This window comes from Oikopleura dioica, chromosome XSR (genome assembly GCF_907165135.1).
Source record: "Oikopleura dioica chromosome XSR, OKI2018_I68_1.0, whole genome shotgun sequence".
Lineage (NCBI taxonomy): Eukaryota > Metazoa > Chordata > Appendicularia > Copelata > Oikopleuridae > Oikopleura > Oikopleura dioica.
Genome location: NC_137294.1, coordinates 4,617,810 through 4,643,516, shown reverse-complemented (window position 1 = coordinate 4,643,516; position 25,707 = coordinate 4,617,810). Strand labels below are relative to the sequence as shown.

At 42.5% G+C, this 25,707-nt stretch overlaps 10 protein-coding genes across 12 annotated transcripts; 6 read left to right on the top strand and 4 right to left on the bottom strand.

Annotated features, from left to right (window-relative positions):
- Positions 1 to 87: 87 nt before the first annotated feature.
- On the top strand, positions 88 to 4,495 carry LOC145708898 (vacuolar protein sorting-associated protein 11 homolog). The gene is made up of 4 exons (XM_081786596.1): positions 88 to 416; positions 482 to 917; positions 3,839 to 3,934; positions 3,975 to 4,495. The coding sequence occupies exons 2-4, from the start codon at positions 647 to 649 to the stop codon at positions 4,493 to 4,495; spliced, it is 888 nt and encodes a 295-aa protein (XP_081642722.1). The 5' UTR covers positions 88 to 416; positions 482 to 646.
- Positions 4,496 to 4,558: 63 nt separating this feature from the next.
- Positions 4,559 to 6,513, top strand: LOC145709954 (vacuolar protein sorting-associated protein 11 homolog). The gene is made up of 3 exons (XM_081787637.1): positions 4,559 to 4,834; positions 4,898 to 6,269; positions 6,336 to 6,513. Exons 1-3 carry the CDS (start codon positions 4,562 to 4,564, stop codon positions 6,344 to 6,346), a joined length of 1,656 nt encoding a protein of 551 aa, XP_081643763.1. The 5' UTR covers positions 4,559 to 4,561; the 3' UTR covers positions 6,347 to 6,513.
- A 27-nt stretch (positions 6,514 to 6,540) lies between these two features.
- Positions 6,541 to 9,913, top strand: LOC145706639 (signal peptide peptidase-like 2A). 2 transcript variants are annotated; one of them, XM_081784060.1, is made up of 11 exons: positions 6,541 to 6,677; positions 6,721 to 6,939; positions 6,986 to 7,077; positions 7,121 to 7,335; positions 7,552 to 7,671; positions 7,715 to 7,828; positions 7,868 to 7,996; positions 8,044 to 8,207; positions 8,248 to 8,488; positions 8,535 to 8,654; positions 8,716 to 9,913. In XM_081784060.1, the coding sequence occupies exons 1-11, from the start codon at positions 6,570 to 6,572 to the stop codon at positions 8,841 to 8,843; spliced, it is 1,650 nt and encodes a 549-aa protein (XP_081640186.1). In that variant the 5' UTR covers positions 6,541 to 6,569; the 3' UTR covers positions 8,844 to 9,913. The 2 variants fall into 2 exon arrangements, with proteins under 2 accessions (XP_081640186.1, XP_081640187.1); XM_081784061.1 differs by having other exon boundaries at positions 7,121 to 7,272; positions 8,716 to 9,909.
- Positions 9,914 to 10,169: 256 nt separating this feature from the next.
- LOC145706641 (chromobox protein homolog 3-like) lies at positions 10,170 to 11,216 on the top strand. Its single transcript, XM_081784063.1, has 5 exons — positions 10,170 to 10,327; positions 10,370 to 10,434; positions 10,481 to 10,730; positions 10,775 to 10,871; positions 10,914 to 11,216. The coding sequence occupies exons 1-5, from the start codon at positions 10,194 to 10,196 to the stop codon at positions 10,974 to 10,976; spliced, it is 609 nt and encodes a 202-aa protein (XP_081640189.1). The 5' UTR covers positions 10,170 to 10,193; the 3' UTR covers positions 10,977 to 11,216.
- Positions 11,217 to 11,270: 54 nt separating this feature from the next.
- LOC145706640 (uncharacterized protein F13E9.13, mitochondrial-like) lies at positions 11,271 to 12,414 on the top strand. The gene is made up of 6 exons (XM_081784062.1): positions 11,271 to 11,341; positions 11,394 to 11,571; positions 11,649 to 11,769; positions 11,820 to 11,935; positions 12,002 to 12,107; positions 12,152 to 12,414. The coding sequence occupies exons 1-6, from the start codon at positions 11,306 to 11,308 to the stop codon at positions 12,381 to 12,383; spliced, it is 789 nt and encodes a 262-aa protein (XP_081640188.1). The 5' UTR covers positions 11,271 to 11,305; the 3' UTR covers positions 12,384 to 12,414.
- Positions 12,415 to 12,440: 26 nt separating this feature from the next.
- On the bottom strand, positions 12,441 to 13,379 carry LOC145706638 (uncharacterized). Its single transcript, XM_081784059.1, has 6 exons — positions 13,302 to 13,379; positions 13,101 to 13,227; positions 12,930 to 13,059; positions 12,802 to 12,888; positions 12,616 to 12,760; positions 12,441 to 12,569 (listed from the first exon to the last, which is right to left on the bottom strand). Exons 1-6 carry the CDS (start codon positions 13,337 to 13,339, stop codon positions 12,482 to 12,484), a joined length of 615 nt encoding a protein of 204 aa, XP_081640185.1. The 5' UTR covers positions 13,340 to 13,379; the 3' UTR covers positions 12,441 to 12,481.
- A 188-nt stretch (positions 13,380 to 13,567) lies between these two features.
- Positions 13,568 to 17,099, bottom strand: LOC145709952 (desmin-like). 2 transcript variants are annotated; one of them, XM_081787635.1, is made up of 13 exons: positions 16,836 to 17,099; positions 16,652 to 16,773; positions 16,249 to 16,409; positions 15,942 to 16,109; positions 15,760 to 15,900; positions 15,599 to 15,716; positions 15,257 to 15,423; positions 15,038 to 15,106; positions 14,841 to 14,992; positions 14,470 to 14,527; positions 14,337 to 14,426; positions 14,002 to 14,283; positions 13,568 to 13,795 (listed from the first exon to the last, which is right to left on the bottom strand). In XM_081787635.1, exons 1-13 carry the CDS (start codon positions 16,949 to 16,951, stop codon positions 13,754 to 13,756), a joined length of 1,686 nt encoding a protein of 561 aa, XP_081643761.1. In that variant the 5' UTR covers positions 16,952 to 17,099; the 3' UTR covers positions 13,568 to 13,753. The 2 variants fall into 2 exon arrangements, with proteins under 2 accessions (XP_081643761.1, XP_081643762.1); XM_081787636.1 differs by lacking the exon at positions 14,002 to 14,283 and having other exon boundaries at positions 16,836 to 17,098.
- A 3,326-nt stretch (positions 17,100 to 20,425) lies between these two features.
- LOC145708897 (uncharacterized) lies at positions 20,426 to 21,615 on the top strand. Its single transcript, XM_081786595.1, has 3 exons — positions 20,426 to 20,592; positions 20,725 to 21,449; positions 21,495 to 21,615. The coding sequence occupies exons 1-3, from the start codon at positions 20,521 to 20,523 to the stop codon at positions 21,613 to 21,615; spliced, it is 918 nt and encodes a 305-aa protein (XP_081642721.1). The 5' UTR covers positions 20,426 to 20,520.
- Positions 21,616 to 23,948: 2,333 nt separating this feature from the next.
- On the bottom strand, positions 23,949 to 24,676 carry LOC145708025 (uncharacterized). Its single transcript, XM_081785634.1, has 3 exons — positions 24,487 to 24,676; positions 24,259 to 24,442; positions 23,949 to 24,218 (listed from the first exon to the last, which is right to left on the bottom strand). The coding sequence occupies exons 1-3, from the start codon at positions 24,595 to 24,597 to the stop codon at positions 24,007 to 24,009; spliced, it is 507 nt and encodes a 168-aa protein (XP_081641760.1). The 5' UTR covers positions 24,598 to 24,676; the 3' UTR covers positions 23,949 to 24,006.
- An 86-nt stretch (positions 24,677 to 24,762) lies between these two features.
- Positions 24,763 to 25,463, bottom strand: LOC145708896 (uncharacterized). Its single transcript, XM_081786594.1, has 3 exons — positions 25,346 to 25,463; positions 25,005 to 25,258; positions 24,763 to 24,960 (listed from the first exon to the last, which is right to left on the bottom strand). Exons 1-3 carry the CDS (start codon positions 25,461 to 25,463, stop codon positions 24,763 to 24,765), a joined length of 570 nt encoding a protein of 189 aa, XP_081642720.1.
- Between the last annotated feature and the right edge of the window lie 244 nt (positions 25,464 to 25,707).

Below are 25,707 nucleotides of genomic sequence, written 5' to 3'. Positions count from 1 at the left end.
CAGCTGTTGATCCGGTAGATTTCGCCCTTACTTCTGCAAAGGAAATCGGTCTGAATCATGATAAAGCGTATAAAGATGCAGAAAAAGAATGATTTATCAGTCGAAAAAAGGGACTTTTATTCATCGGAGAACGGACAGGGTCTATTCACTTGTTGAACGGGCACTATCAATCGAATCTGTACCGCGCTCACGAAGGGCGAGTCTTTCAAATATGGGCCTCGCCGTCCAAGGACATCTTCATTTCCGTCGGCATCGACGATTCGCAGCCCACGTTGAAAGTGTGGACCTACGACGAGAAGTTCGCGGAAGACGCCCAGAACCAACCCAAATGCGTCCATTCGCGGGTTCTGACGGCGCAGGATTTTCTTGGAGATGTTTCCGCTTTGGCTGTAAACTCTGCTCTGACACAAGCTGCGGTAAGTAAAAAATACAGTGTCTCTGTTTTCGATTTGAATTTCATGATGAGTGAACGTTTCTGTAGATCGGCTTTACTGGCGGAAAAGTGCTGCTTTTAAAAGGCGATATTCTCCGGGAAAAGCATTCAAAAATATCGCAGCTTCATTCTTCGGCCTATCCAGTCACGAACCTGTCGTTTGATCAAAACAGGCTGTATGTGATTACAGTGAAAGACAGTCAACTTTATGAAATGCAGGAGAAGAATCCGGGGAGAAAGCACTTGGACGAAAAGGGCTGCGCGCCGAACTGTGCGTGTTTGTCTTCGTCAAATGAGCTTATTGTCGGCAGATCGGACGATGTTTTCAGCTACGATCGTGAAACTAAGCGAGTAACGTCTCATCCTATATCCGGAGAGAAATTCCAGCTCATCTCCTTTGGGATATATCTCGTCGTTTTGACAAAAGACAACTCCAGCTCCGCAGACAAGAAACTTTTCCGCGTCACTATCTTTAGCCTTCACGGTAAAAATCATTAAAGAATAGTTAATTATTTTCAAGATTGTCGGTGTTGACCTCTCATGAATGATGATTGAAATTTATTTTTGGGACGCGTTTCGGTCTCAGTGGACCTTCGTCAGCCCTAAGTACAGATTTTAAATGAAAGTTCAAAAACAGGAAAAAACAGTCTCTCACCTAGAGTGGACAATTTCGAATGAAGGCAGAGATTGAAAACATAAAAACATAATTCGCTTTCGCGGGCAGATGTAATGGAGCGCCAGAAGAAAGCGAATTACAAATCGAATTACTAAATCGAATCACACCCGAATGGACTAAAATACCAGTAAGAGTTCTTCGGTACGTCAATTGGAGTCCTAGAACTATCTTTTCGAAAAGAATGGAAATGCTTAACAGAGCTTATGAAGATTCAATTGAAAAAGTACGGTCTCTCACCAATTCTTTTGACTCTTTAAAAGTTTCGTTATTCTCTTCTATGTCTCCAAAATCACAAAACGAGTATTTATCTCGTTTAAATCAATCTGTTTCCCGGCTCGAATTTTTACCTGACCAAAGACGTGAACGTAAACTTCGTAAATTACTGAAATTCAAATCTAAAGACCTTGGTCCTATTGTTGAAATCTGTAATTTTACTAATGTTACCATTCCGATTCAAGTTCTAGATGTATTAAAGCATGGATTGAAAAGGAGTGTTGGTGGAAGGCCCCGGCCACTCGAACTTCTAGTCGAATTTGAAAAGCTTTTTGAAAATTGGAAAATTCATGCAGAGTCGGAAAATATTTCCAAGCTCGAGATTTTTCGAGTCTATTCTGAGCTGGCTTGTTGTTTTAATTCCCTACTCAAAGTACACTCTAATGACACATCCGTTAAAATTTTGAGAGATTTCCTTGATTCCGAAAATGGTCAAAATTTAGTTATCACGAAAGCGGACAAGGAGTTGAAAGTTTGTATATGGACCAAAGATACTTACAATCGGAAAATTAGAAATGAGCTACCGGTATCGAAATTTGAGAAATTGAAGGTCGATCCATTAAAAAGAGACATAAGCGAATATGAAAAGACGATTCGACCATTAAAATCTTCTCTCTCTAATGCTACCTATAATCTTATCCGTCCCAGACATTCACTCAAAAGAGCATATTCTTTGACTAAAACACATAAGTTTGGTCAACCAAGTAGGATGATTATTGGGACAAGGGGATCAATTGCCGAGGGTGCGGAAATTTTCTTACAACCAATTTTACAAAAGCTTAGAGATCATGTCAAGTACAATTTAAAGAATACTGCTGAGCTTAAAGACAGTTTTCTTAAAATTCGTGACAAAATTGATTTAGATAAACATACTATTATTTCTTTAGACATAAAGAGTATGTTTCCTTCTCTTCCCATTAAAGAAATAAGCAAAATAGTAGTAGATCTTATTTATGCTAACCCACAGTCATATTTTTGTCCGGAGGAATTAGAAGACGGACATGTTTCGGAGTTCCCGGCAAGATCCGATTTTCAAAATTTAGTAGATACTGTCCTTTTCAAGCTTACAAGCTTTAGCACGCCAGATGGATTCTTTAGACAGAAAGACGGATCAGCTATGGGGTCGAAGCTTTCCCCTATTTTGGCAGACATTTTCATGCACACTTTGGAGACCCCGTTTTTCGATCAATTGATAAGAGAAGGTAGAGCCATTTTTATCCGGAGGTACGTGGACGACTGTGCCCTTATTGTGCAAAAATCGGATATACAGTATATTTTTGACAAGGCCAATAGACTTCACAAAAATATCCAATTTACCAAGGAAGAGATGGTTGATGGCAAACTTGCATATTTAGACACTGAATTCAGAATTCATAAGAATGGAATTGAGATGTTTCATTATGAAAAGAAATCCTCGAAGGATTTCCTTCCCAATTTTCGCACAAATGTAGCTCCTAAGTCACAAAAGATCAGTCTCTTAGTTGGGCATCTTCATAGGGTGAAAAATGCTTCATCCTGCGAAGAGGCCAAAACTGAAGGTTTCCGAAAAGCCAAGAGGAAATTCATTCTCAATGGATATCCACCAGGTTTGGTCGATGATAAAATAAAACTCCTTGAGAAGCCCAAAAATGATAACAAAGTGGAAGGGGAAATAGTTCACAATTTTTGCGCAAGCTTTACTGGTCCCCGGTGCGACAGTATTGGCGGCAAAATGCGTGCTATTCTTAAAAAGTTACCCCGAAGTTCTTTCTGAGACTTTGTTGGAAAACAGTGAGAATAGAACAATGTTTGCACCCAACCTGGAAGCGCCCGGTACCGATTGAGCAGAAAAGTGGAGTGGTGTACCATTTCCAATGTCCATGTGGGAAAACGGATTACCAGGGGGAGACAAAGAGACAGCTTGGAACTAGAATTCGTGAACATTTTGAGCCACGTTATCGTAGTCCTATGTTTTTCCACTCTTTGAAGTGTCCAAAATTCAGAGAGGAATATGATAAATATCTTAGTGAGCCAGACACTCCAAAATACAAGCCTACTACATCGAGAGCGTTAATCAAAACCAAATTCTGTTTCGAAAAGAACTTTATTTCTGTTATCTCCAACCAACCGTACTACAAAGACCGTGTCCTTTGTGAAGCGTTTTCGATCAAGTTAAATGATCCTTGCTTGAATAAGCAGATCAAATTCGCTGAAGTTAAATTTCTGTAATGGAGCATTTGTAATTCGCTTTCTTCTGGCGCTCCATTACATCTGCCCGCGAAAGCGAATTATGTTTTTATGTTTTCAATCTCTGCCTTCATTCGAAATTGTCCACTCTAGGTGAGAGACTGTTTTTTCCTGTTTTTGAACTTTCATTTAAAATCTGTACTTAGGGCTGACGAAGGTCCACTGAGACCGAAACGCGTCCCAAAAATAAATTTCAATCATCATTAATTATTTTCTTTTTCAATTTTTAGATCGTCTCTCTGTATTTACGTCGGTTTTCACGGATGTGCACGCAATTTGCTGCGAATGGACATCGATATGCATCCTCAGCGGCACTGAAGAATTAGGTAGCGAAGCTATCTTTTCCAGTTAGAAAATTTAATTCAGAGCTGACCCGACTGATTGAGTGCGATGTTGACGCGAAGCTGGACACGCTTTTCCAGCGAAACCATTTTGACATCGCGAAGTCGATCTGCCACGAGCAGGGATTCGGAGAGAGTGGCCTGGCCGATGTCAACAAACGCTGGGCAGACTACTTGTTCGAAAAGGGTGATCTGATGCAAGCAGCTGAGAAGTATGTCGAAACGCTGGGCAAACTAGAGCCTTCGTACGTCCTGCACAAACTGATGGATGCTCAGCGCTTGCCACCGCTTACTCTCTACCTCGAAGCCCTGGTCAGCTATAACTCGCAGCACAACATCGTTAATGGTGCCACAGAACACAGAAGTCTGCTCATCACATGCTACGCGAAAGAAAAAGACGAGCACAATCTGAAACGTCTTCTTGAGCTCGATTCGCTTCCTTCTTCAGATGCGCTTGAAAATGCGATGGGAGTACTGCTTCAATCAGGCCTTACTGAAGCTGCCCTTAGCTTCGCCAAAGCATCGAAGAATCACAGGAAAGGGTGAAATCGTTTCGAATCATCTCAAAATTTATAAGCATGAGCCGTTTTCATCTTTTTTAAAAGCCTTGTGATGATGATCTTGACAGAAAAGATATCCAATCCTATCGACGCGCTCAACTACGTGAAATCCCTTTCTCTGGAGGAAAGACTCAATCTTTTCCGAAAGTATGGACCTTATTTTGTTCAAAACTGCAGCAAAGCGTTTCTGGTCGCTCTGAAAGAAATCGTCAACGCGGAGAATATTGTTGTCACATCGCCTGGCGAGGAAATTCCACCCAGAAGAGTTCAATTTATTGATAAAGATGATTTAGATTTGGCACCGTCGACAGAAGTGAATATTCAGGCATGGATGTTTTCATTTTTAGAGCTTTCAAGAAAGAATAAAAAGAAATATCCATCGATCAAGTACCTCTTAGATATTCTCGAAGGAGACAGTTCGCTAGCACTAGAATTCACAGAGTACTGCCTATCTATACGAAAATGCCAAGGCCTCAAATTTCTATCACAGCGGTTCATGGAAATGCAACTTCGTCGACTTACTTCTTCCAACGATGAAGCAGAAATCCATCGCCTCGAGCAAAGCATAATCAGCTTGATTGAAAGCAAGAAGCTAGAGTACAAACAAGCGTTAGTCTACTGTAGACAATTCAATTTCACAGCCGGACTTGTTAAACTGCTAGAAAGTGGAGCGGGTGGCGATCTTACGGACTTACTCTCCGTCTTGCTGGAAAGTGGACAAAACGAGCAGGCTCTCAATTTGTGCAAGAAAAATGGTCGAAACGAGCCAGATCTTTGGAGAAAAGCGATCCTGTACTGGTCGAGTAGGTCTAATTACGACGGAGTTCAAGCAATCTTGACCGAAGCGATACCTGCTGCGTCCGAATGCATAGATTTGAGCTCATTAATCAATATGCTGAAATCTTCCTCCGCTCCAATTTCGATTCTAAAGCCTCTGATTTTGAAGAAGCTGGAAAAGGACGACGAAGATATACGAAAGTGCGAAAGCCGCATTTCAAAACTCTCCTCAAATATTGAAAAGCAGAAAGAGAAGCGCAAGAATCTTTTACAACAAGCGAGCATTTTCAAATTAAGCAAGTGTAAGCTCTGCGCGAAGGACCTTTCACTGCCAAGCGTGCACTTCCTCTGCGGCCACAGCTTTCATCGTCATTGCTTCACTACCTACATTGATCAGGATGGCGAGTGTCCGATCTGCGCGCAGCAGAACCGACAGGTCCTTCAGTCGCTCAAACTCGCCAGCAGTGGCGAAATGTCGGACGAAAAGTTTCTTGGGCAAGTGAGCAAGTCTTCGGACAGCTTTGGGACAATTATCGACATGCTCGCGCGTGGAGAAATTATAACTCATAAGAGGAAAATTGAGAAGCCTAAAGACGAAATTGTAACCGAGTCCAAACCCGTCTCAAACAAGCTCCTGGCGAACAGAGCGCGGATAGCAAGCGAACTTAAATTTGGTCTGACTCCAGAAACGCCTAAATCCTTCTCCAAAGACTCCAGAAGTCCAAAGACAAACTCGGTGAAAGCGATTTTGGAAGTACCGCCAGAGGAAAAACCTTTCGATATCCAATTGAACAAACCAGCGACGATTCCACCCGCTGAGAATCCATTTGGAGAGGAAGTTTCTTCAGAGAACGAAGGGAATCCTTTCGGCGAGCCAGATGAGCCCGAGCCAACTGCAGAGAAAAAGAAAAACTTCGAATTCAGTAATCCGTTTGGCGAGTCACCAAGCGAACCAAGTGGGAATCCGTTTGGCGATGATGATTCTGAAAGTCCAGGAAAGGTCAACAAGAATTATAAGAAATATCTCAATATAATGCCGTATAAACGACCCCTCACATAAGGCGAAGGAAATCCTTTCGGCGAAGACGATTCAGGAGACGCAGGGAACCCATTCGGCGACGACGAGGACGAAAACGACGCCAACAACCCATTCAATTGATTCTAAATCCCTTTCTGTTCCAACTATTCACCAGTTCATTGATTCTTCAACCCGTTCATTCTTCATCATCCAAATTTAAAACTCTCTGGTTTCAGATTTCGGACCAAAAATCGAGGAGCGGTGAATGAAGCTGTCTTTAATACCTGCCGTGGTGGCGGAGTACGCGATTATACGACTCGCAAATGACGCTGGTTTGACGCAAATAGACATATGCACGTCTTTCGCAAGATCGGTACTATTGTCCATCTTTTCATCATCGTAAGAATACTTTTCAGTTCGGGTTTTCTGAAGAGCTTCCCGAGACGCCCACGGGAAACAACTTCATTCATTTCTCCGACAAATACTCCCTCGGTCAGAATGCGTTTTGTAATGGTTCCGAGGCTACAGCCGAAGCTGGTACAGCCACACTTGTCGAAAGAGGAATGTGCTCATTCCAGGACAAATCCAGTAATGCGAAAGAGTCCGCTGGCGGCTCTTTATACGGCCTTATCAGCGTAAATTAAACATATCCACTACAAAGAAGTTAATTAACTTTCATAGGTAAACAACGATACGACGCCCTTATCTGCGCCAGGTAACACTTCGAACGCGGATCACCTTGGTATGTTCGTTGCTACTCTTTCAAATTCAAGGTATGTCGTCCCGCTATCGCGCTTTTTCCCAATCATATTATAGTTACCGGAAAATACACGAGTTGGTTGCTGATGGAAGTCTTGTGAAAGGACTTTTGTATGCACCGGCGCACAAACTGGTCGACTGGACTCTGCTGCCCATGTTTCTCATCGCTCTCACTTCTGTCACTCTCGGCGGCTGGCTCAGTGGATCAGGTACTCGCAACGCTCCAATTTTAGCTGCAGAGCAGTCCGGTCCGCCCTCGCGTACGACTATAGGTATAATTTCGCATATTAGTTCGTGCTGCGTTGAATCTACGATTTCTTCTAAAGAATCAGAGATCATTCTGAATAAAAAAGAGGCTGACAGCGAATTCGCCAGCATGTTTTAATTCGATTGTTCGCTTGTAGTTGCTTCTGTAAATGTGCGTGCGTGCGTGATTGTGCATCATCTGTTGAGCTTTCCTATCGTCCTTAATCTAACGAGAATTTCAGACTCGCAGTCAGATCGACCACAATTAGCACGCACAAGTTCGACGACTTCCGACGAAACAAGAATCATCCTGCCCGCTGATGACGAAGAGAAAGATCAATTCACTGCCCGTCAAAGTTTAGGTAGAAGCGCTCAATTCAGATCAAGAAATATTGAATCTACTAGTCGCTGTTCTTCTCGCAAGTTGCTCCCTTCTAGGAATTTACTTTTTCTACGATTACATGGTTTGGTTCGCTATCGCCATTTTCACAATAAGCGGCAGTTTCGCTGTTCTTTCAGGTACCTACTATCCAGAATCGAATGTTTAACCTATTCTAGTTCTGTACAATCAAATTTTACTCCGATTCAATTGCAGCCATTCATACAGAATGCCTACCAAAGATGTCCACTGGCGTTATCTAGATTGCATTCCCAAGGCAATATGTCGAAGCGGTGCACCGTGGTCCCGTAAGAATAAACCTTATCGCTTCTGAGTAAAAACTAATCGAGTTTAGTTGTATTCGCTATCATTGTTTCGATGGGGCTTGGTATCACCTGGGCCGTATGTCGGCATTATCCTTGGTCTTGGATTTTGCAGGATATCATTGGCTTTTGCTTCTGCATCGAGTGCGTTTCCGAAATTCGAGTCTCCAAGGGAGCTAATGTCTACCTTCTTCAAGTAGGTTTTTCAAGCATACAGTAATAATAGCTGATTCAAGATCGCCTTCTGTTTGTACGATATCTTCATGGTATACATTACTCCTTTCTTCACGAAGAACGGCGATTCCGTGATGTTAGACGTTGCAACTGGCGGCGCTTCGAATTCGGCTTCAAAAGAGAAGATTCCCTTTTTATTCCGTGTTCCGCACATAGTTCCTTCTATTTACGACGATCTCTGTTCCGACGGGACGCGCGAGTCAATGCTCGGCTATGGCGACATCATTCTGCCAGGCGTTCTAGGTAACACCAAATTTTGTCCTCTCCAAGGAATTAACGATCACTCAAGGCACTTACTGCGCGATCTTTGATCGGGCCAATGGCTACACGAGGATGCCGTTTTTCTGGACGTTTGTTGGAAGTTACGCACTTGGGTTGATCTTCACTTTCCTTGCGCTGATCATTACAGGAACAGCTCGAAAATCCTCGGATGAAAAATCAGTGGTGAATAATAAAGAGCTTTTTATCAGAATCCGGACAGCCTGCACTTGCTTTCATCGTCCCTAGTACATGCATTGGCGTCGCTCTTGTTGGTTATTGTCGCAAAGAATTGAAGTCATTCTGGGACGGTCCCAAAGTGAAGCAAAACCTCAGCTAACCACTCCCAAATTTATGAATATATAATTTCTGTCCTGCTCCTACCATATAAAAACGGAAAACATACTGTATTGCAGAGTTTGAAATTTTCGTGACTCGCGAGCGGCTCTCTTGAGAGCGAGCGAGCACGAGCATGATGCTCTTTGTGCTCCCGAGCGGATTTCATTTCGCGCTCTCGCTCTCCTGGCTCCCGAGCACTGGTCAAATTTTGCTCTCGCTCGATTGGCTCCCGAGCTGAAAAATCTGACTCCCGAGCAGCTTTCAAGAACCTAAAATGATTCGACGACCCCGTAACAAATTCCAAATGAGTCCCTCTCACAGGAGTTAGCACTTCGCGGTGGGCACCTTTTATCTGTTTACTCTCGGCTTTTCGCGTTCTGCTGCCGAGATAACGGATCTAATGAAGCTTGCACAAAACGGAAAAACGAAAAATTGATCCACAAGAGAAATTTATCCATCAAAGTGAATAATAATGCAAAAAATTGTTGTTTTAATTTTGCTCGCGAGCCGCTCGTGAGTCGATTCCATGGCGAGCACGAGAGCAGCCGCTCCCGCTCGTCTAGCTCCCGAGCATTGCCGACAAATGCGCTCGTGCTCTCCGCGCTCGCGAGCGGTTTCAAATTTGGGCTCTCGCTCTTTTGGCTCTCGAACATATTCATTTTCATGCTCCCGCTCCCCTGCTCTCAGAGCAATAATATATTTTCGCTCTCGCTCTTTGCGCTCGCGAGCATTTGCGAGCATTTCAAACTCTGCTGTATTGAAATAGTAAACAAAATTAAAATAACTCTTGCTAAATCGTGAGAATACTCTTTAAATCGGGATAGAGCTTGATTGAGAAAAATCGATCAAAACAGCGACCTCTTTTCGATAATTTTTCGTTTTATTTACACCATTTTTGATAATACTAGTATTAGAGAAAGCAGAGAAAATGTTTGACCTTGAGCCGTTTGCTTTGTGCTCTGGTGCTAATGCTGCTACTTGAGGAGCTGCTGAAGCTTTTCAGACTCTCTGAAGATTCAGAGGGAATATAGTCGTACTGCATTGAGTCGTCGTTGTTTTCGTAGTCTCTGGGAGGGGGAATGGGCTTTTCTTCAGGCAAACTGACCCTGTATTTTAGCTGTTTTTTAAACATGCTCATTTACTCACCAAGGAGGAGAGCGCGTCGACTATTTATTCGCGTAATGATTAGGCTCCCAGGTGGCGATGGGGAGGCAGAATCGCCGTGTTTATTGGAGCTTGTAAAAACCCGTATCTGATCCAAGTTTACAGCCCATTAGCATGAGTTAGTGGCCTTCTATTCGCGCTTCCAACAGTTTTACCGGACCCACAACTTAGTCGCAATCATTTTAGAATGTCGAAGCCCCAATCCAAGACTGAGCCTAAGGAAGAATTCAAAGAAGATGAATTCGAAGTTGAGAAAATCCTCAACCAGCGCACTTATCAGGGCCAACTGCAATACCTCATCAGATGGCGCGGTTATGATGCGTATGATCTACCTTTCATATTTGAAAAATATTATATTCTTAGTGAGGATGACACTTGGGAACCAGTAGAGAACCTCGATTGCCCTGGGATCATCAAAGCTTGGGAAGGTAACGCAAATTCAACAAACAAAGGAGTCAAATGAATAACTTTTAGATTCCAAAAAGTCTGAAGAAGCGATGCTGGCCAAAGCGCGCAAGGAAAGGGAGAGCGATCCAAAGTGGCAGAACCGAAAGAAACGAGGTGCAGAGGGCAAACTGACGGACATGGTCGACTTGACCAAGAAGAAGGGCTTCGAAAGGGGGCTAGTCCCAGAAAGAATTATCGGCGCGGCCACGATCAACGAAAAGGGTGAAAATGGAAAGAAGGCTAGTACTGATGCAGAGCTTGTCTTCTTGATTAAATGGTAGTAGTATCCTTTTTGACTTAGAAAACAAACGCGGTATATAGGGAGAATAGCGAGACTGCAGATATCGTTAGTGCAAAAGAAGCGAAGGCAAAATGTCCTCACTTGGTCTTCCAGTTCTACGAGGAGCGAATTCTCTGGGTACATTCACTTTTTTCACTTTTTCCTTAATTATTTTTATAGGAGAACCGGAAAAACAAAGTTGTGCTCGAGGAAGAAAAACAAGAAGCTGGCACATCTTACTGATAGACCGTCCTTATCAATCTAACTGGCAAATTACGTCGTTATTTCAAATTTACCCTCACTTTTTCAATTACAAATGTCCCATTTTCCAAATTTCCCCTATTTTTATCTTTCTTTAAATCTTGTACATTTCTTTTTGCTTGTAGCACGACATGCAATGTCATTTTATCGCATTTATACATCGCGTCTGCTCATAAGCAACACTGCCCTCGAAGATAATAATACTGAAATTTAACATTTCAATTTTATTCAAAATGAGATTTTTCCTTCTGCTGCGAGGAGTTTCATTTTTTGTGATCCAGTATAAGCAAAGATCATTTCAGGTTTCAATCATGCAGCGTCCTCTTATCTTTGGCATGGTACACCTGGTAAATACCTAGTGATAGGTGATGTGTGCATGATTGACCCAGTTCTCTTTAGCGTGCGCTGCCAGGTGCGCCCCGAAATAAACTTACCGTCCGCCAGATAGCCGACAAAGCGCTCCAAGAGGTAGATACCCTTCTAAACAATGGGGTCGATGGGATCATAATTGAGAACATGCATGATGTCCCATATCAGAGGCCGGAACATCGGAACCCGGAAGTAACTGCCATAATGGGTCCGGTTTTGAGCGCAATTAGTAGCAATCTTACAAATTGAGAACTGAAATTAGAAACAGAGAAAACCCAAATTGAGCGGCGATCGCGCAGCAATTCAGATCCCAGTTTCCCACAGTCACCGCTGGAGTGCAAGTCCTAAGCTGCGGAAATAAAGAAGCTCTGTCTATAGCCCTCGCCGCGGATCTAGATTTTATCAGGTGATTTGACCGCGTTTGTTGAGATTAGTCGATGGTAATCGTCGCATTAGATGCGAATCGTTTGTCTTCGGACATATCGGCGACGAGGGCTTTGCGCAGTCGGATGCAGCGGAACTGCTTAGGTATAGACGCAACATAGGAGCAGACAATATTAAGATCTTCACAGGAATTTGATTGTAGAAAGAAAAATGCAACTGATTTAGAAAATAATTCTTTTTAATCATAAAATAAGACATCAAAAAGAAACACTCATCGCATGCTATAACAGGAGATCTTTCAATAGCGGACGTAGCTGTAGCTGCAGATTTCTTTCTAACTGATGGCCTGATAGTCACCGGGTAAGGTTTACTCCTCATTCAACTTCTTCAAAGTCAAATTACAGGCAGCATACAGGCACACCAGTGGAGAAGAACGATATCACTCAAGTGCGCGCATCAGTGAACCAGAAGGTTTTTATCGGCTCTGGTACTAGCGCCAAGAATATTCTCCACTATGCTGAGTCGGTTGATGGATTCATCATTGGCTCTGAGTTCAAGGAACACGGATATTGGGAAAACGAAATCGACCCGAAGAGGGTCAAAGAAATCACTTCACTTCTTTCCTCAAAATACTAAAAATTAATTAACCTGCAATATTAACAAATAAATGCCAATGATATTTACAAAATTAAGTTGTTTATACTAGATTTATTCTATACAAATGTCCGATAGATTTAAAAAGCAGCTTCTCCATCATCAGCGTGACTTTCGAATCCATCGCCCTTTTCAATCGACTGATAATTCGTGTTAACGTCGGACGGGCTAAAATTATTGCTGTTCTCAATTTTTCAAGATAGGATAAGTGCACCTGATGGATGACTTTCTCTCTGTTTCTTCCATCTCTTCTTCTTCCGCTTCGTCGACCTTGTTTTCTTTCGCCGATGCGTAGAGAGAAGCAGCAATACCGATAAGTCCAAGTCCCATAAACGCGTAATAAGGGTAGAGCCATTGTCCTAAATCAGAAATAATACTTTGGACGCGCCAAACAACTTACTGGACTCCTCTTCGATAACGTATGTCTTTGGGACACCGTCGAAGACAAGCACACTCTCATTTGTTTGCATAGCTCCGTAGATATTCGCTGGAATTTTTATTTAGAAAATTCATGCAAAGTTCTATTACGTTTGAGGTAGTAGATGGCTTCGCGGATTTTTCTTGCAGATTCATTGTTGACGTTATCCTTGACTCGAAGACAGAATGAAACCCGTCTTGTCTCTTCGCCCCAAGCGATTTCCGCATTCTGGTCGTTGTTCTAGCTACAGATAGATAACGAACTCTTGCTATATGCCATACGTGTTTCCTGTAGGCACTAGTCAGGGTGTTTCTCAAAAGATCCTTGGAAACATCGTCCCAATTCGCATTTCGCTCCGCTTCCGTCATTTTAAAAAAAGTCTTCACTTGACCATCCTCGCAAGTGAGACTATCAAAAGTTCATGTTTGTTAGAAAATAAAGTTAGTTGTCCTCCTTGATTTCATAACACCTCTGATTCTTACCCGCGAACAGCAGCTATTATTGCCAACAGTACTTTCATCTCTGTCCTTAGTTCAGTTAAACTATTGATTCAAGCGTCCTTGGCAGAATGAAAATTTCATTTTCATGATGTTTGCCGAGTGCAATCAAACACTTTTTACGAACGGAAAATAACTAGTAGCGGAACTGAACGGAGCGTACCAACAACGGCTTCCACCAATTTCAAGAACGCACGCCCAGGTAAATTTTAAATATAACATAAATCAATCTCATTTGATTCCAGTCATAGTGCAGTTTATTCGCTTTATTCTTTGTTAGTTTCATGGCAATCGTCCTGCCGTTTAAAAATCAGGAACATGTATACAAGTAATGGTATAAATGATAATAATATGGATTTACAAGGGTAATATTTACTGACGAATAGTTCATTCTTTTAAGTATCAATCAGGGTGGCTTCTGTCTGCGTTGTTTTGGTTTACTCATTGGATTCACGGACATCCTCTGACTGAGCAATTACCTTAAGAAGAGAGTGAGATTTTCGAAGGCTTCTTCGAAATGCAAAATAAACGGTTCAACGCACAAAAAGCCGAACCAGGCTCGAACATGCTGATTGAAGTTTTACAAAACGGAAGTACTATGTTTAAGACCGGATCACAGGCTCGACACTGGTGCGGGTGAGTTAATTTTAACGCGTGTCTTGTGACTGTTAGCACTTGTTCTTACACTAAGATCTTCGGTAGAATAATGACGGACTAAGACTTCTTCACTGTCAAGAGAGTGAAGGGAATCCCGGGAGCTCGAGCGCGCGCGCTGGAGCAATTTGCGAGGGATTTGGGGACTTTGCGAGCCCTTCTTTCCGACTCTGGATTTTTTAGTGCGGTCTCGACCTGCCTGTTCCCCGGACGCGCGTCGCGCTGGACTCGGGGACATGGGAGGCTTCAGTGAGGCTGAGACTGGCTCTACCTCACCCGCGCTAACCGTGGTCGATTCCGTTGATTCGGTCTGCTACACTTTTATGTTATCAACAAGCCACATTCAAGGGTTAATCTCGCGCTTACCTCTCCATCTCGGGTCTGAATAGTTCGAACAACGACTCGCTTGTGCGTCACCGTCGAGAGCTCTTCAGGCTGTGCAACAGGTTGGCTCTGCTAATAATTTTGATTGCTTATTGTCGATTTGATTTGAGCTTACCTGGAGAGTAGACTGAGCGTATGACATAAGATCGGCATTGTTGGGTCGGGAATCCAATCTAAACAGAAGCTTCTCTATCTTTTTGTAGATTTTTTTCGTATTTTTTAGGTAAAAGGGGACATTTAAATACGTATATGAACTTTGGAGTTGGAACGCATTCTGGCCCGCCGGACCGTTCCAAGAACAGGGTCGTCCTGGCTCATTTTTATCGATATTTAGTTAGAAGGTTAGTTTTTCAGTTAACGGGTGAAGTGGGGTTAATTGGGCTAACTAAGCAGTCTCTGCAATAGATGGACAATCAAATTTAGAAGGGCTTGTCAAACTGAGACTGCTGGGCAAATTGCTGAGCATTCTGCTGAGCTTGATCGAACCTCTGTTCTTCGCCTTCGAGGAGATTTCGGTATGTGTTGATTTCCAAGTCGAGAGCAGCCTTGACATTCATCAATTCCTGGTAGCTTCTGAGATGGTTGGCCATCTGGGACTTGAGGTCCTCGATTTCGTTCTGGAGAGCACGGATCTGGTCCTAGAATAGTTGTTATATAACAGCTCGTTACATAAATCTGTCAACCTCAAAGTTGTTAGCATCTTGTCGGCTTCGTCCTTCCAAGTCGGAGTAGTTTCTGTTGAGAGAGTCGTTCTGAACGAAATATGCGTTTGAATGTGAGACGACGAATTATGAAAATTTCCTAATCTGTACATTTTGACAGCGCCCTGTGGATTGCTAATGTGGATTACCACCCGGCCGCGTGTAATCTACGTATCAATAGATAATTTGCTAAATGCTCACCGCAGATCGGAGCGAGTCGATCTCCATGTGAAGGGTCTGGACGGTCTTTCGGTATTCGCCGACTTGGTCTTTGTATTCTCGGATAGCCTCGGCGTCCTTCTTCGACTGTTCGGTGGCCTTTGCGACGCGGGCCTTGATCATGTCTTCGGCCTCCATCTTGTTCTGAGCTATTTATATCGTTAGTAAAACTAGAACACTCGAGATACTTAGCACTAACCCTCACGGAAATCCTAATTTCTGCTTACGTAATTACTTCAGCAACTATATACTTATTACCACGATTGCAGAAAGCAGAAGAGAGAATCTCTCGAGGTCATAAATTACGATCTTAGTCAGACTTACCAGCGAGCTTATCGTATTGAGCTCGGATCTCGTCAATCATGCCCATGAGATCTGGTCCAGGAGCAGCCTCGATCTTGATTTCAACAGAGTTGAGCTGATCCTTGAGTTCTCGGACTTCCTGAATATTAATTGAGCACCTTGGACCTCGATTATTGACTTACATCGGCGTGGATCTTCTTGAGGAACTCCATCTCTTCGACCATGGTTTCGATCTTTCGCTCAAGGTCAACTCGGACGAGGGTGGCGTCATCGCAATCCTTTCGCATCTGAGCGAGGTCAGCTTCGAGGTCCTTTCGGAGGGCCTAAAAACTGGTAAGAGAATGCCAAGAAATCATTGATTTACAAGTTCTTCCTCGTATTTTTCGTGGTACTGCTCGGCTTCGTTGGCGAAGTTGTCTCGCTCCATCTCGGCCTTAGCTCGCTCATGAGTGAGCTTGTCGACCATCTGGCGGAGTCGTCGGAGCTCTTCTTCATACTTTTCAGCAAGGTTGGAAGGTCCTCGAGATTTGAGCTAGATTTACATTAAACTTTTTTAGTCGTTATTTGAAAAATTAAGAGTAAATTGAATACAATTTCTGAGTTAATTTGCCGACAATAATTCGGATGATTTGATTGATTACTGACGGCGGAAATTGACGAAAAACTCTTACCTGAGTGAGCTGTGCTTCAAGAATTTTGTTTTCTCGTTCGAGATCCTGGACTCGCTTGAGGTATCGGGCGAATCGGTTGTTCAAGGTCTTGAGTTCTTCTTTCTCGTTGGTTCTCTGGGAGACAAACTGGGGACCGATAGGAGCAGCCAAGTTTTCGAGATCTAAAAGTATTTAACAGAACTGACGCTCTTTGAAGATTACTAATGAACTTGACCTCACAGAGCTCTGGCAGCTCGCGTGTATTGAAAAGAGAGAGCGATCTATGGGATCGTCATCAACAGGTCGTTATCAATTATCCCTACTAAAGTTACTCCAGTCGCAGCGGTTGAAAGAAATAAATTTCGAAAGAAATGTGTTTTCCTTACTTATAAGTAATCAATGTTTCATAAGAAAAAAAAATTACCTCGTCGAGTGACTCCGGAGGACTTTGCTCGCTCATGTGATCGCTGAACTCGTCTGGTACCGGAAGTGCCAGTTGGAGTGGTGCGTCCACCGCCCATTGATGAGCCGAGAAGATTGGAAGTGCTGAAATGGCATTACTCGCGAGTTTGTTCTTTCTGATTCGGAAGTAGTTGATTGATGGTTACCTGTAGGAAACGTGCTCAGAGCGAGTGGACTGTTGCGAGGCCTGGGCCTGGCCGGGACCTTCGGGGCCAAAAGTTCGTCGGTAGGAAGAAACGCGCTCTTCGTAGCTCTTGGTCATCTTCGACTTCTCTGACGCACTGTGCACACTGAAAATTGAAGTCGGTGAAGCTAGCTGGTTAATTCGCGCCAAATCGGCCCTAATTTCTGGCCGGCGCAATTAGAACAGAAATCAGAGGCAGTGTGACTCAAGAAGTAGTGAATTGTCTCTCTGCCGATCATTATGGTCAAAAATCTCGACTAGGGGCGCATATAGCATTTTTGGCGGGGTGCGAAGAGTGGCGCTTTTCTCTCGGATTAGTACCCCGTTCAATGATCCAAACACTTTTAAAATTATGGGCACCTTGAAAAACTATTCAAATTTTGGGTCTTGATCTACTTCTCTTGGCCTTGCACGCTGCCAAAGCTCGACATCTATATAGCACTCCTTGAAAGTGGCACTTGGGACTACCTCCCCTACTGTATCAATGATTGGGCAACTCCACGCCGGATGACCATGGGTTCTGTGATAAGTCATTTCGCTTATTTAGCATCTCAGAAGTCAAAGATTAGTTCTCTGACTAAATCGTGACTGTCGCAGAAAATCATCTACTCAGTCATTCTACCACTAATTCCTGACGATTTCGCTTTCCTTATTGCTCTTTTCATGTACTGGTAGAAGCAGAAAGTTAATGAATAAAGTAAGCGATTTAGACCTCTATTTATGACGATATCTCAATTCGTCTCAAGTTCATTTTCTTATGAAAATCATAGTATCATTGTGAGATTATTTTTGCTACTTGTAGTTTCTCCTTGCAAGAAGTAAGATACACACTTACCCGGATATATAAAACGACCTTTTACATGTGCTCAGAGGTGGGCTCAACGCGCCCTGGTGGCATCCGGTAAGATCTGCCTTTATGTTTGCGGCATATTCCATCGAGTCACTAAAAGGAAACTGTCGGATAACTTCAATAAAGAGGTTTTTAAATGCTTACAATAATTCTAACTTTTAGTTCTATTAACGGGATTGATTAGATGGCTTCGTTTTATTTCATGTTTTTTGTACCTATTTATAAGAGAAGATTTTTCCGACTCACTAAGCGGTTTCTCTGATAATGTTGTTGTATAGAAAACGCTACTTTTTGGCATTTTGAGATTGTTTCTCGGAAGTTGATGAATGAGATTTAGGCTCCTTGCCCAGGATCTGGACCCGGGACTTATCAGAGCGATACAAGACCAAACAAAGTGAGTGGAGCTGGAAGGGTACAACTACTCAAATAGCGATATAATTAGTACCTTCAAAGAGAAACCTTTTCATTGCGTAGCATCGAGCCGATCAGACAAAAAATTACTGAAAGTGACTTTCGAGGACACATGCTTGAATTGACGTCTATAAGTTGAGGATGGCGATTATGAGCCCATAAATAAGTTCTTGCGCTCGACACGAAAAGCATATATTTTTTTGCCTTCCTCGGCAAAAAAGAAGAAGATAATTGAAAATTTGAAATAATCAATGTTTTAAAAAGAATGACGTATCAGACTTCGGAGCAAATCTAATGATTTAGTTTGTACGTGTGGAGCTTAAGAGTGGTCAGGTGCTAATTCGACATTGAAAGGGGTCTCAGGTCAATGAGCTCCCCTGTTAATGGTAGATTCGCAAATTTAAAATTCTTGACATGACTTTCAGCACCTCGCACGTTGTCTGTTTAAAAACTTCCAACCATGGAAACTTGTCAGAAATTTACTATATCATTTTGATTGGTAGCTATTAATAAACATTCAGCGCAACTGCCAACTCTCAAATTTTCAATTTTATTGGTTTAAAATACAGCATAAAACTCTAACGAGGAATAAAAATAGAAGAACGCATTTTTCCAGCCATGTTGGATATCTTTCGAATTCCTTGCTCAAAGTTGATAAGTTCTTCGCGTAAACTGCAATCAACGAAGAAAGGGAAACTTAGCTTATCATTCCTGGAGAGCTAAGAGCTGGAAGAGTCCTCCGTCGAACATGAACAGCGGCGCGAGGAGAAAGTGGTTCCGTGTTTTTACGAATTCTCGTGCTACAGCAACTTGTAAGAAATCAACTTCATTTCTGGTCGAATGTTCAAAACTCACCTCATGCAAAAGCAGTATTCTCTCAGCGGGTGCATGCTTTGGGTAGACTGGCCGCTACTCCGCTGAAACCGCAATCAACAACTTGTCCCCTGTCTTCTGACATTCAATCTGTTAAATTCAAGTTCAATTCAGTCTGCCAAAATTCAATTCAGGAGAATTCGACTTTAATCTAATAATGAGCAACCTAAGATGGAGCAATTTAGGATTGATCCCTGCAGCGAACATACTACCTATCTTTTTGTGCCTTTTCCGTTTTTTCTTTTGAAAGAGTTAATTTTCTCAAAAAGAGACGCCTTAAAGTTAGAAGGTACAGATACAATCTTTTCACATATGAATTCCCAGAGAATCAATCAAAGTGAAATTTCGCTCTAGGAGAGATCCCAACGTGGGATTTGTGAAGACCTTTAGGGAGGCCATATTTCTACTTTCTCTTCAGTCTATTGACGCCATAAAAGCGCTTGAGCCGTCGCGGTGTCGAGGTGCTACAGCTGGTTTTGTCTGAAAGTTTCTACTGGTCTTAGAGAAACAGGCGTCATTATTGATGGTTAACGAGCGTGATTCTGGCGTAAAGTCGGCCGGCTCAACTGATACCACAAAACATAGCGGAAGCGTTCAGAATACGAACTCGACAAAGAGATGAGCCACAAATAGCTACCTTTGGATGGACGAGGAACAAATCGCACTTGTAGTGGAGCAGCGGCTGCGCCAACTCGAAGCACGGTAAGAAGTGACAGTTTCAAGACAGGTTTATGGCGATCCACTGCAGCTTCTGCAAACGGAACGCGCGAAACATTACGGCCCATTATGGAGCTAGCCGAGTGTGATAGAGGCCCGAGTTCAGAAAAATCTCCCTCTGCGTATAACAATATAATTTTTGAAGCAGTATATATTCAATCCTAGAATCTAAGTATTTTATCGCTGCGAACTCCGCTTATAGATCAGCAAGAGCCTTTCCGCCCGGCGCTGGATCCCGCGACTGTAGAACTTGTTTCTAACAGTTGCACTCGTCTGCTCAAAAAGTGACAGCTCATTTTAGCAGCTTGTTAAAAGAGGAAATTTAGGGCGCGCGAAGGAGTCGGCGAGGTCAACTTGGCGAACTTGTACTTTATCATCTACGACGTGAATACCGACTCACTAAATGTTCCCTTGATTGATCCGAACGATGTCGAGCGAAAATCTCCAGAAGGCGAGCTTAGCCAATGGGTAGATATTTAGTATGTGTTTAGTATGCAAGAGTATGAACTATAAACCCATCGAAAAGAGATGTCATTGTACGTCAGCACCTAGAAAATCTTATTCATGGAGAGCTCAAAAGCAAGATTAGCCTAATTCTCCCACAGGCAGCGCTTTTAGATACAAAAATTCACAGTTTCTTTCTTGTTTTGAAGGAGAGCTTCCTTAGTTTTTTCAGAATATTAAAAGCTTTGATAAGAATGACGACGGAGAATATCAATTTACTCAAAACTTGTTTCATGTTTTGCTTAATCCTCAAGAACATCTGACCAGTCTCTGTGAACGGGCAAAGGACATCATGATTGACGCGTTTGGATTCGAAGAAGTGGAGATGAACAACTTCAAGGATGATGTTAGACGACAATATCAGGTATAATCTAAGTGTTCGTTATTGGTTTTAAACTCTAAATCAAGTGGTGCTATTTTTGGAAGAGACAAGTTTGTAAGACGCGGGTTAGATACTCAGAATATAAATGGCTACTCATTTTAATATTACTTCTAGGTCTCTAAAATCCGACGATCATTTATGGGAGCTTCTTTTGCTCAAGCTCCAGCAGGAATGGCCACTATTCTGGAAGAAGACGATGATATTTCACAATTCGCAAAAGTGGCATCATCGATAAAACAAACAATCGACTGTGCAAAGAGTTTCAAAACAAACCAGAGTCGCAAGGTGAACGAATGGAACACGCGAGACGAAGAGCACCAGAAGAAGTTGAAGCTCTTTCTGGAGGAGGCGGCGGTGAGCGCATTCGTGCTCCGTGACAATGCCAAGTTCTTTGGCAAAACAGGCTTTCAAAATGCTCAAAAATTCTGTGTTCACTATTCCGATATTTACGAGGAGCTCGCTATCGAGCTCCTACAGTGCCGACCGTCGCGAGCCTTTGAGATCATTTCGAAGTCGCATCTTGATCCGAGCTACAAAAAGGGAGTGCCCGCAAATCGACATGGATCAATTGTACCAGGCATGCCTAGTGAAAACAGAGCTTCACTCCTTCCCAATGATCTGATCGCTATAACGAAGACTTACCAGATTACAATTTTGGAAATCGCCAAGATCGGCAAACTAAGTCGATTCGTATGGGACGAGGTCATCCAACGCCAGCTCGGCTTTATTTTCAGAGGTGGGCTGAAAAGAAGCGCAAGGTTTAGGGATCAACTTCGCTTCTGGCTTGGTATTGTCAGTGCTGGAACCATTCCTGCTCTTTTCGGAGACTCTTTATACAGGTTTTTTTTTCAAAAAAGCTAGTGTTAAAAGTTATATTTCTTTAGCGGATATTTCAAAATGGACTCTTTGAAATTCTATAACCAGAAAATGTGGGGCGATATGTTTGGCCCTGGCTACTTTGAGTTTGATCCTTCAGTGAGTTTCCATCGTACAGGTGAGTCATAAACTCAAGGGACACAGCGGAACTATTGCAATTTAAATAGACCTCAAATGCTTCGACTTTGCGGAGCGCGATAATTTTATGACGCGCACCTTTTTCGAGCGTATCCAGTTCCGCTTCTACACCTGGCACTTCTCAAACCGCGTCATGGTTACCTACAACTGCCTTTCCGACGTCATTTTCGTCCTAATTCTCGCTCTCTATGCTTCCACTGCCGCATCCTCATACAGATGGACGTTTTTCGACTCCGCGATTTTTTTCCTGTTTCTTCTTGTTACTCTCTCAAAGGTATACTTACCAGTTTTGATTTATAATTATTGCGACGAAGTTCTATTCAAACCTGTTTTGTAGCTGCGGCCAACGTTGTCTAGGAAAATTAACGCCACAAAAATGTATCTAAAACGAACCTCGAAATCATATTTTACAATATTCTATGGCATCTCTTACGTCATTTACCTGGCAGCAATACTTTGCCGTAAAATATTTACTGAATGGACTCCCGACGAAGTTTTCACAGAGTCATTTCTCGAAGGAGAACCTCTTTCGACTTCAGAAGAAATCTATTTTCCAAACAACTCATATCAAAAACTATATCAAGACTTTTATGGATCAAACCACAGTCTCAAAAGGCCGGATAATTCAAAACAGTCTTCCTAAAACACTACGAGTTGAGCTGTCTCTACTAGAGACTCTCTAGAACGCGGACCACCCTAGTTGTTGTGGTCAATTTTCACCTCTAAACTACAACCTCATCTAAAACGCATTTTTGTCTAATTTGTACTGCCATAATGACCTTTTTTTCTAACAAAAGTTGCCTGCAAAAGAACAAAAAACACTAACAAGGTATAGAAGAAAGTTTCGACTTCTAAACCAATGATTTTCTAGTACAGTAAATTGATTTTATTCAGGTTGATTTTGATGCATGCAGTTTCCTTTTCAGGAAAATTGATTTTATTCAGGCCCCTGGCTTTGGAGCCTGAGTAAGAAGAGAGCTCCCTTTTCGGAAATACATTTTGACTACAACTGCCTCGGCAATTGTAGATTTTGAATCCTTTTGAAGGACTAAAAAGTTGTCGTTAGTATCGAGTTTTCAAATTCGAAAAAGTTACCTTGAAATTGTGCGGGTCCGGACTCTGAGAATTCCCAGAGTGGAATGAGCAAAAAAATGAAAATGGCTACTTGTTGAGTGATCCTCAACAACATTCTAGAGACAGTTTTAAACACATCACGAGACCATAACTTAACAACAAGCCTTGACATTTCTTTGCTCAAGAATTTATTAATAACAACAACTCAAGTTGTCCTCGTTCTGGAATCCGACAAGTGTGTTTTTTTCGGAAAACACTGAAGTTTTGAACATCTTTTACAAGTCATGAAAATCCCTTGGCTTTCTTCTCCGATGGATTCAGACAATTTTTCACTGTTCCTTCCTCTTCTTGTGACAAGGAAGTTTGCTACGAAGAAAATCTGCGATGGGTTGCTTTTCTTAGCTACTTTCTCATCAACCTTACAATGTTTTTTCAAACGTTGACTTTGATGCGATACTTTTTGTACTCAAAGCATTTGGGTCCGATGGTGATGGCTCTTTACAAAACGATAGTCAGCGTTGGACACTTTTTCATCGTTGTCCTTGTTTTCCTGCTGCCGATTGGAGTTGTTCTCGAAAATCTGATCTTACCGAACAATGGACAGAGCTTCGGAAATCTGGGCTTGCTGAAGTACGTGTTAAAAGCTGCATTCAAGCCATATTTCATGCTTTATGGCGAGGCCTTTTTATCCGAAGTTACAATAGACAAATACGAGAATCCCGACGATTGCCGCGGAGTCCTCGAGGACACTAGCGACCTACCTCGCTGTCCAGAAACAACAGTTTTGTCGACAATGGTGACCGCCTTTTTCATGCTCTGCTCGAATCTTATACTTCTCAATATCCTGATCGCTGTTTTTACTGAAAAGTATCAGGATGTCCAGCACAATATCAATACAGTGTGGACTAATGGCCGGCTGGATGTTGTTCTCGAAGACTATCATTATCTACCAGGAGGACCGTTTCTCGGCGGCCTCTTCCAACTTTTGCTGATCAGTTGGTTCCTACTTTGCGCAACGATTCGACTTCCGAAGGAAATGATTCTATTAAACCAGAGGAAATGACTTAATTAATCACTTGATAAATCATTTAAAAGTATTTGTACTTGAAATATTGCGTTAAAACTGAAGCAAACCTACTTTTCTTCCACAAGTCTTTGATTGCTCGCGTGTTGCCTCGTCGCCCAGTTGAATTCAAGAAGCGAAAGAAACTCAATCTCTCTGGTTCAAATAGATTCAAATAAAGAGCAAACTTGCTTATCAGTGTTGATTTATTGAATTTGGCGATTAAACGAATTACGACCTAATTATTAGGTGGGTCGATTAGGAGCATTTGGCTGCGGCTGGTGCGAGGAAAGAGCTCGAGGCGGCGCTTCGTGTAAAGGTATCGTTAGCTTGACCAGGTGCTCGCAAGTATGGCCCAAGTATTTCGCACCGTCCATGTTGTTCTGGACTAGGTTCTGATGAAAATTGAACTGACTAGAACCGGCAGATAAGGGTCTGTCTTCTTTTAGCAATTCGCCTGAAAATGATATAAGAAGCTGTCGGAAATCAATACCCACCAAGTCGTTCGAGCTGGTTTGCCCATTTTAAAAGGTCATTCGACAATCTCTCCGTCATCTTTCCCATGTCGTGGAGCTTTGGAATTTGAGGAACTTCTTGATCACGCTCCTCCGAGTTGTAGCGCTCACGTTGCTCGCGGCTCTTGTTGAGTTGCGCGTTTCGGATGCATTCAGAGAAATTTCTCTTGACGCCGATTATTAGATAAAAAGTTTGGCGACAAAACTGACCTGTAGGATGTTGCAGCTTCGTAAGCGCTGGTGAGTTTGCGAGCATTGCAGATTTTGAGGCATATTGTCCTCTTCGTTTTTGTTGGCTTCTGTTATCTGCCTGTAATGCATGAGAATGTTGACCACGGTCCCTTCTTGAATGTGTCTCTCCACTGAAGGTCCGATTGCGTCGTCAAGTCTGCAATTATCAGCTGCCCATAAAGAGGAATAGACAAACGCAATCAAACAATGAATAAGTTCTGAATTTAAAAAAAAAAACCGATCGTTTGTTTCTGATTATTTATCCCGTGCCAGAATTTGTCCGCCGTGAATCAGTCGTTGACAGGAAGTGTTAGTAAACTCTTTCGGTCCGTTGCAGTCGAGAATTCTCCTGGCGATCTCTTCCTTTACGTTCGAAATTGTACAATCGCGTCCTAGAAGCAGGGATAGATGTCCTCCGCCCGGTGCTCCGTGCGAGTGCTCTACCAGCAAGTTCTTAATATGTATTCGATACTATTTTTAACCCCGCCTTTCCGTACCAAGTAATTGTGCTTTATATACATTTCGGCGGAGGTCTCGAACTTCTCATGCGTGGGTTCCGGGCTGCGCTCTTTCTCCAAAAAGGCGCCTGAGAATGTAACACCTTTTATTCGACGGCTGTTTATTGCGCGTCCGACGATGATGGCAAACTCAATGTCGACCGTTGTGGGCTCCAAGGTAACCATTTCCATTCCGATCTTATTCAATTTCGGATCCAGGGTTAAATTTATCATCACTGAGGCTTTGTCCTCGCCTTAATTTTAATTCTATTTTTGAAAATAAATTTTCTATGGGTATATTTAGCGAATAATAATTTCTATTTATGAAAAAATAATTATACCTTCGTGAAGACGAAGAGTCCCGGCATAAAACTGAACACACGTATCATCTTCAAATTCTATTAAATGAGTCTCCAACTTTGGTTTTTCTTTCGTCACTCGCACCAGAAATCCATGCATCGTGCTATATGAGCGTTTTTGGATAAGCAAACGCATCATGTTATTTGATGTTTTTGGCCATCAACATATTTACTTTTTCTCGAGAACTTACTAAATCATATTGAGAAGAATAAAAAACGCTTTCCTGTCGGTTCCTTGATAGATTCTCTCATCACGCAGCTCAAGTTTCATTCTAGTTCTTTCTAATTCTCTCTAAACTTCGTCCAAGGGGGTTATTTTGGGCCTGAGGCGAGTGTGCCCGTGT

What these genes read in the sequence shown, in the direction of transcription:
- LOC145708898 (XM_081786596.1), top strand. Translation starts at nt 647, where the DNA reads ATGCAGGAGAAGAATCCGGGGAGAAAGCACTTGGACGAAAAGGGCTGC. An exon ending in CACTATCTTTAGCCTTCACG is followed by an intron (nt 918 to 3,838) that starts GTAAAAATCATT and finishes TTCAATTTTTAG; the next exon opens with ATCGTCTCTCTGTATTTACG. An exon ending in CAGCGGCACTGAAGAATTAG is followed by an intron (nt 3,935 to 3,974) that starts GTAGCGAAGCTA and finishes AATTTAATTCAG; the next exon opens with AGCTGACCCGACTGATTGAG.
- LOC145709954 (XM_081787637.1), top strand. Translation starts at nt 4,562, where the DNA reads ATGATGATCTTGACAGAAAAGATATCCAATCCTATCGACGCGCTCAAC. An exon ending in CGACAGAAGTGAATATTCAG is followed by an intron (nt 4,835 to 4,897) that starts GCATGGATGTTT and finishes CCATCGATCAAG; the next exon opens with TACCTCTTAGATATTCTCGA.
- LOC145706639 (XM_081784060.1), top strand. Translation starts at nt 6,570, where the DNA reads ATGAAGCTGTCTTTAATACCTGCCGTGGTGGCGGAGTACGCGATTATA. An exon ending in GCACGTCTTTCGCAAGATCG is followed by an intron (nt 6,678 to 6,720) that starts GTACTATTGTCC and finishes AATACTTTTCAG; the next exon opens with TTCGGGTTTTCTGAAGAGCT. An exon ending in CTAATGTCTACCTTCTTCAA is followed by an intron (nt 8,208 to 8,247) that starts GTAGGTTTTTCA and finishes AGCTGATTCAAG; the next exon opens with ATCGCCTTCTGTTTGTACGA.
- LOC145706641 (XM_081784063.1), top strand. Translation starts at nt 10,194, where the DNA reads ATGTCGAAGCCCCAATCCAAGACTGAGCCTAAGGAAGAATTCAAAGAA. An exon ending in CTTGTCTTCTTGATTAAATG is followed by an intron (nt 10,731 to 10,774) that starts GTAGTAGTATCC and finishes CGCGGTATATAG; the next exon opens with GGAGAATAGCGAGACTGCAG. An exon ending in ACGAGGAGCGAATTCTCTGG is followed by an intron (nt 10,872 to 10,913) that starts GTACATTCACTT and finishes TTATTTTTATAG; the next exon opens with GAGAACCGGAAAAACAAAGT.
- LOC145706640 (XM_081784062.1), top strand. Translation starts at nt 11,306, where the DNA reads ATGCAGCGTCCTCTTATCTTTGGCATGGTACACCTG. An exon ending in TCTTTGGCATGGTACACCTG is followed by an intron (nt 11,342 to 11,393) that starts GTAAATACCTAG and finishes AGTTCTCTTTAG; the next exon opens with CGTGCGCTGCCAGGTGCGCC. An exon ending in GGAAGTAACTGCCATAATGG is followed by an intron (nt 11,572 to 11,648) that starts GTCCGGTTTTGA and finishes ACCCAAATTGAG; the next exon opens with CGGCGATCGCGCAGCAATTC.
- LOC145706638 (XM_081784059.1), bottom strand. Translation starts at nt 13,339, where the DNA reads ATGAAAGTACTGTTGGCAATAATAGCTGCTGTTCGCGG. An exon ending in AGCCATCTACTACCTCAAAC is followed by an intron (nt 12,889 to 12,929) that starts GTAATAGAACTT and finishes TAAAAATTCCAG; the next exon opens with CGAATATCTACGGAGCTATG. An exon ending in GAGAGAAAGTCATCCATCAG is followed by an intron (nt 12,570 to 12,615) that starts GTGCACTTATCC and finishes CAATAATTTTAG; the next exon opens with CCCGTCCGACGTTAACACGA.
- LOC145709952 (XM_081787635.1), bottom strand. Translation starts at nt 16,951, where the DNA reads ATGACCAAGAGCTACGAAGAGCGCGTTTCTTCCTACCGACGAACTTTT. An exon ending in ACGCTCAGTCTACTCTCCAG is followed by an intron (nt 14,427 to 14,469) that starts GTAAGCTCAAAT and finishes CAAAATTATTAG; the next exon opens with CAGAGCCAACCTGTTGCACA. An exon ending in TTCAGACCCGAGATGGAGAG is followed by an intron (nt 14,284 to 14,336) that starts GTAAGCGCGAGA and finishes ATAAAAGTGTAG; the next exon opens with CAGACCGAATCAACGGAATC.
- LOC145708897 (XM_081786595.1), top strand. Translation starts at nt 20,521, where the DNA reads ATGATTGACGCGTTTGGATTCGAAGAAGTGGAGATGAACAACTTCAAG. An exon ending in ATGTTAGACGACAATATCAG is followed by an intron (nt 20,593 to 20,724) that starts GTATAATCTAAG and finishes TATTACTTCTAG; the next exon opens with GTCTCTAAAATCCGACGATC. An exon ending in TTCGGAGACTCTTTATACAG is followed by an intron (nt 21,450 to 21,494) that starts GTTTTTTTTTCA and finishes ATATTTCTTTAG; the next exon opens with CGGATATTTCAAAATGGACT.
- LOC145708025 (XM_081785634.1), bottom strand. Translation starts at nt 24,597, where the DNA reads ATGCATTACAGGCAGATAACAGAAGCCAACAAAAACGAAGAGGACAAT. An exon ending in GAAGCTGCAACATCCTACAG is followed by an intron (nt 24,443 to 24,486) that starts GTCAGTTTTGTC and finishes ATCGGCGTCAAG; the next exon opens with AGAAATTTCTCTGAATGCAT. An exon ending in AAACCAGCTCGAACGACTTG is followed by an intron (nt 24,219 to 24,258) that starts GTGGGTATTGAT and finishes TATCATTTTCAG; the next exon opens with GCGAATTGCTAAAAGAAGAC.
- LOC145708896 (XM_081786594.1), bottom strand. Translation starts at nt 25,463, where the DNA reads ATGCATGGATTTCTGGTGCGAGTGACGAAAGAAAAACCAAAGTTGGAG. An exon ending in GACTCTTCGTCTTCACGAAG is followed by an intron (nt 25,259 to 25,345) that starts GTATAATTATTT and finishes ATTAAAATTAAG; the next exon opens with GCGAGGACAAAGCCTCAGTG. An exon ending in ATATAAAGCACAATTACTTG is followed by an intron (nt 24,961 to 25,004) that starts GTACGGAAAGGC and finishes ATACATATTAAG; the next exon opens with AACTTGCTGGTAGAGCACTC.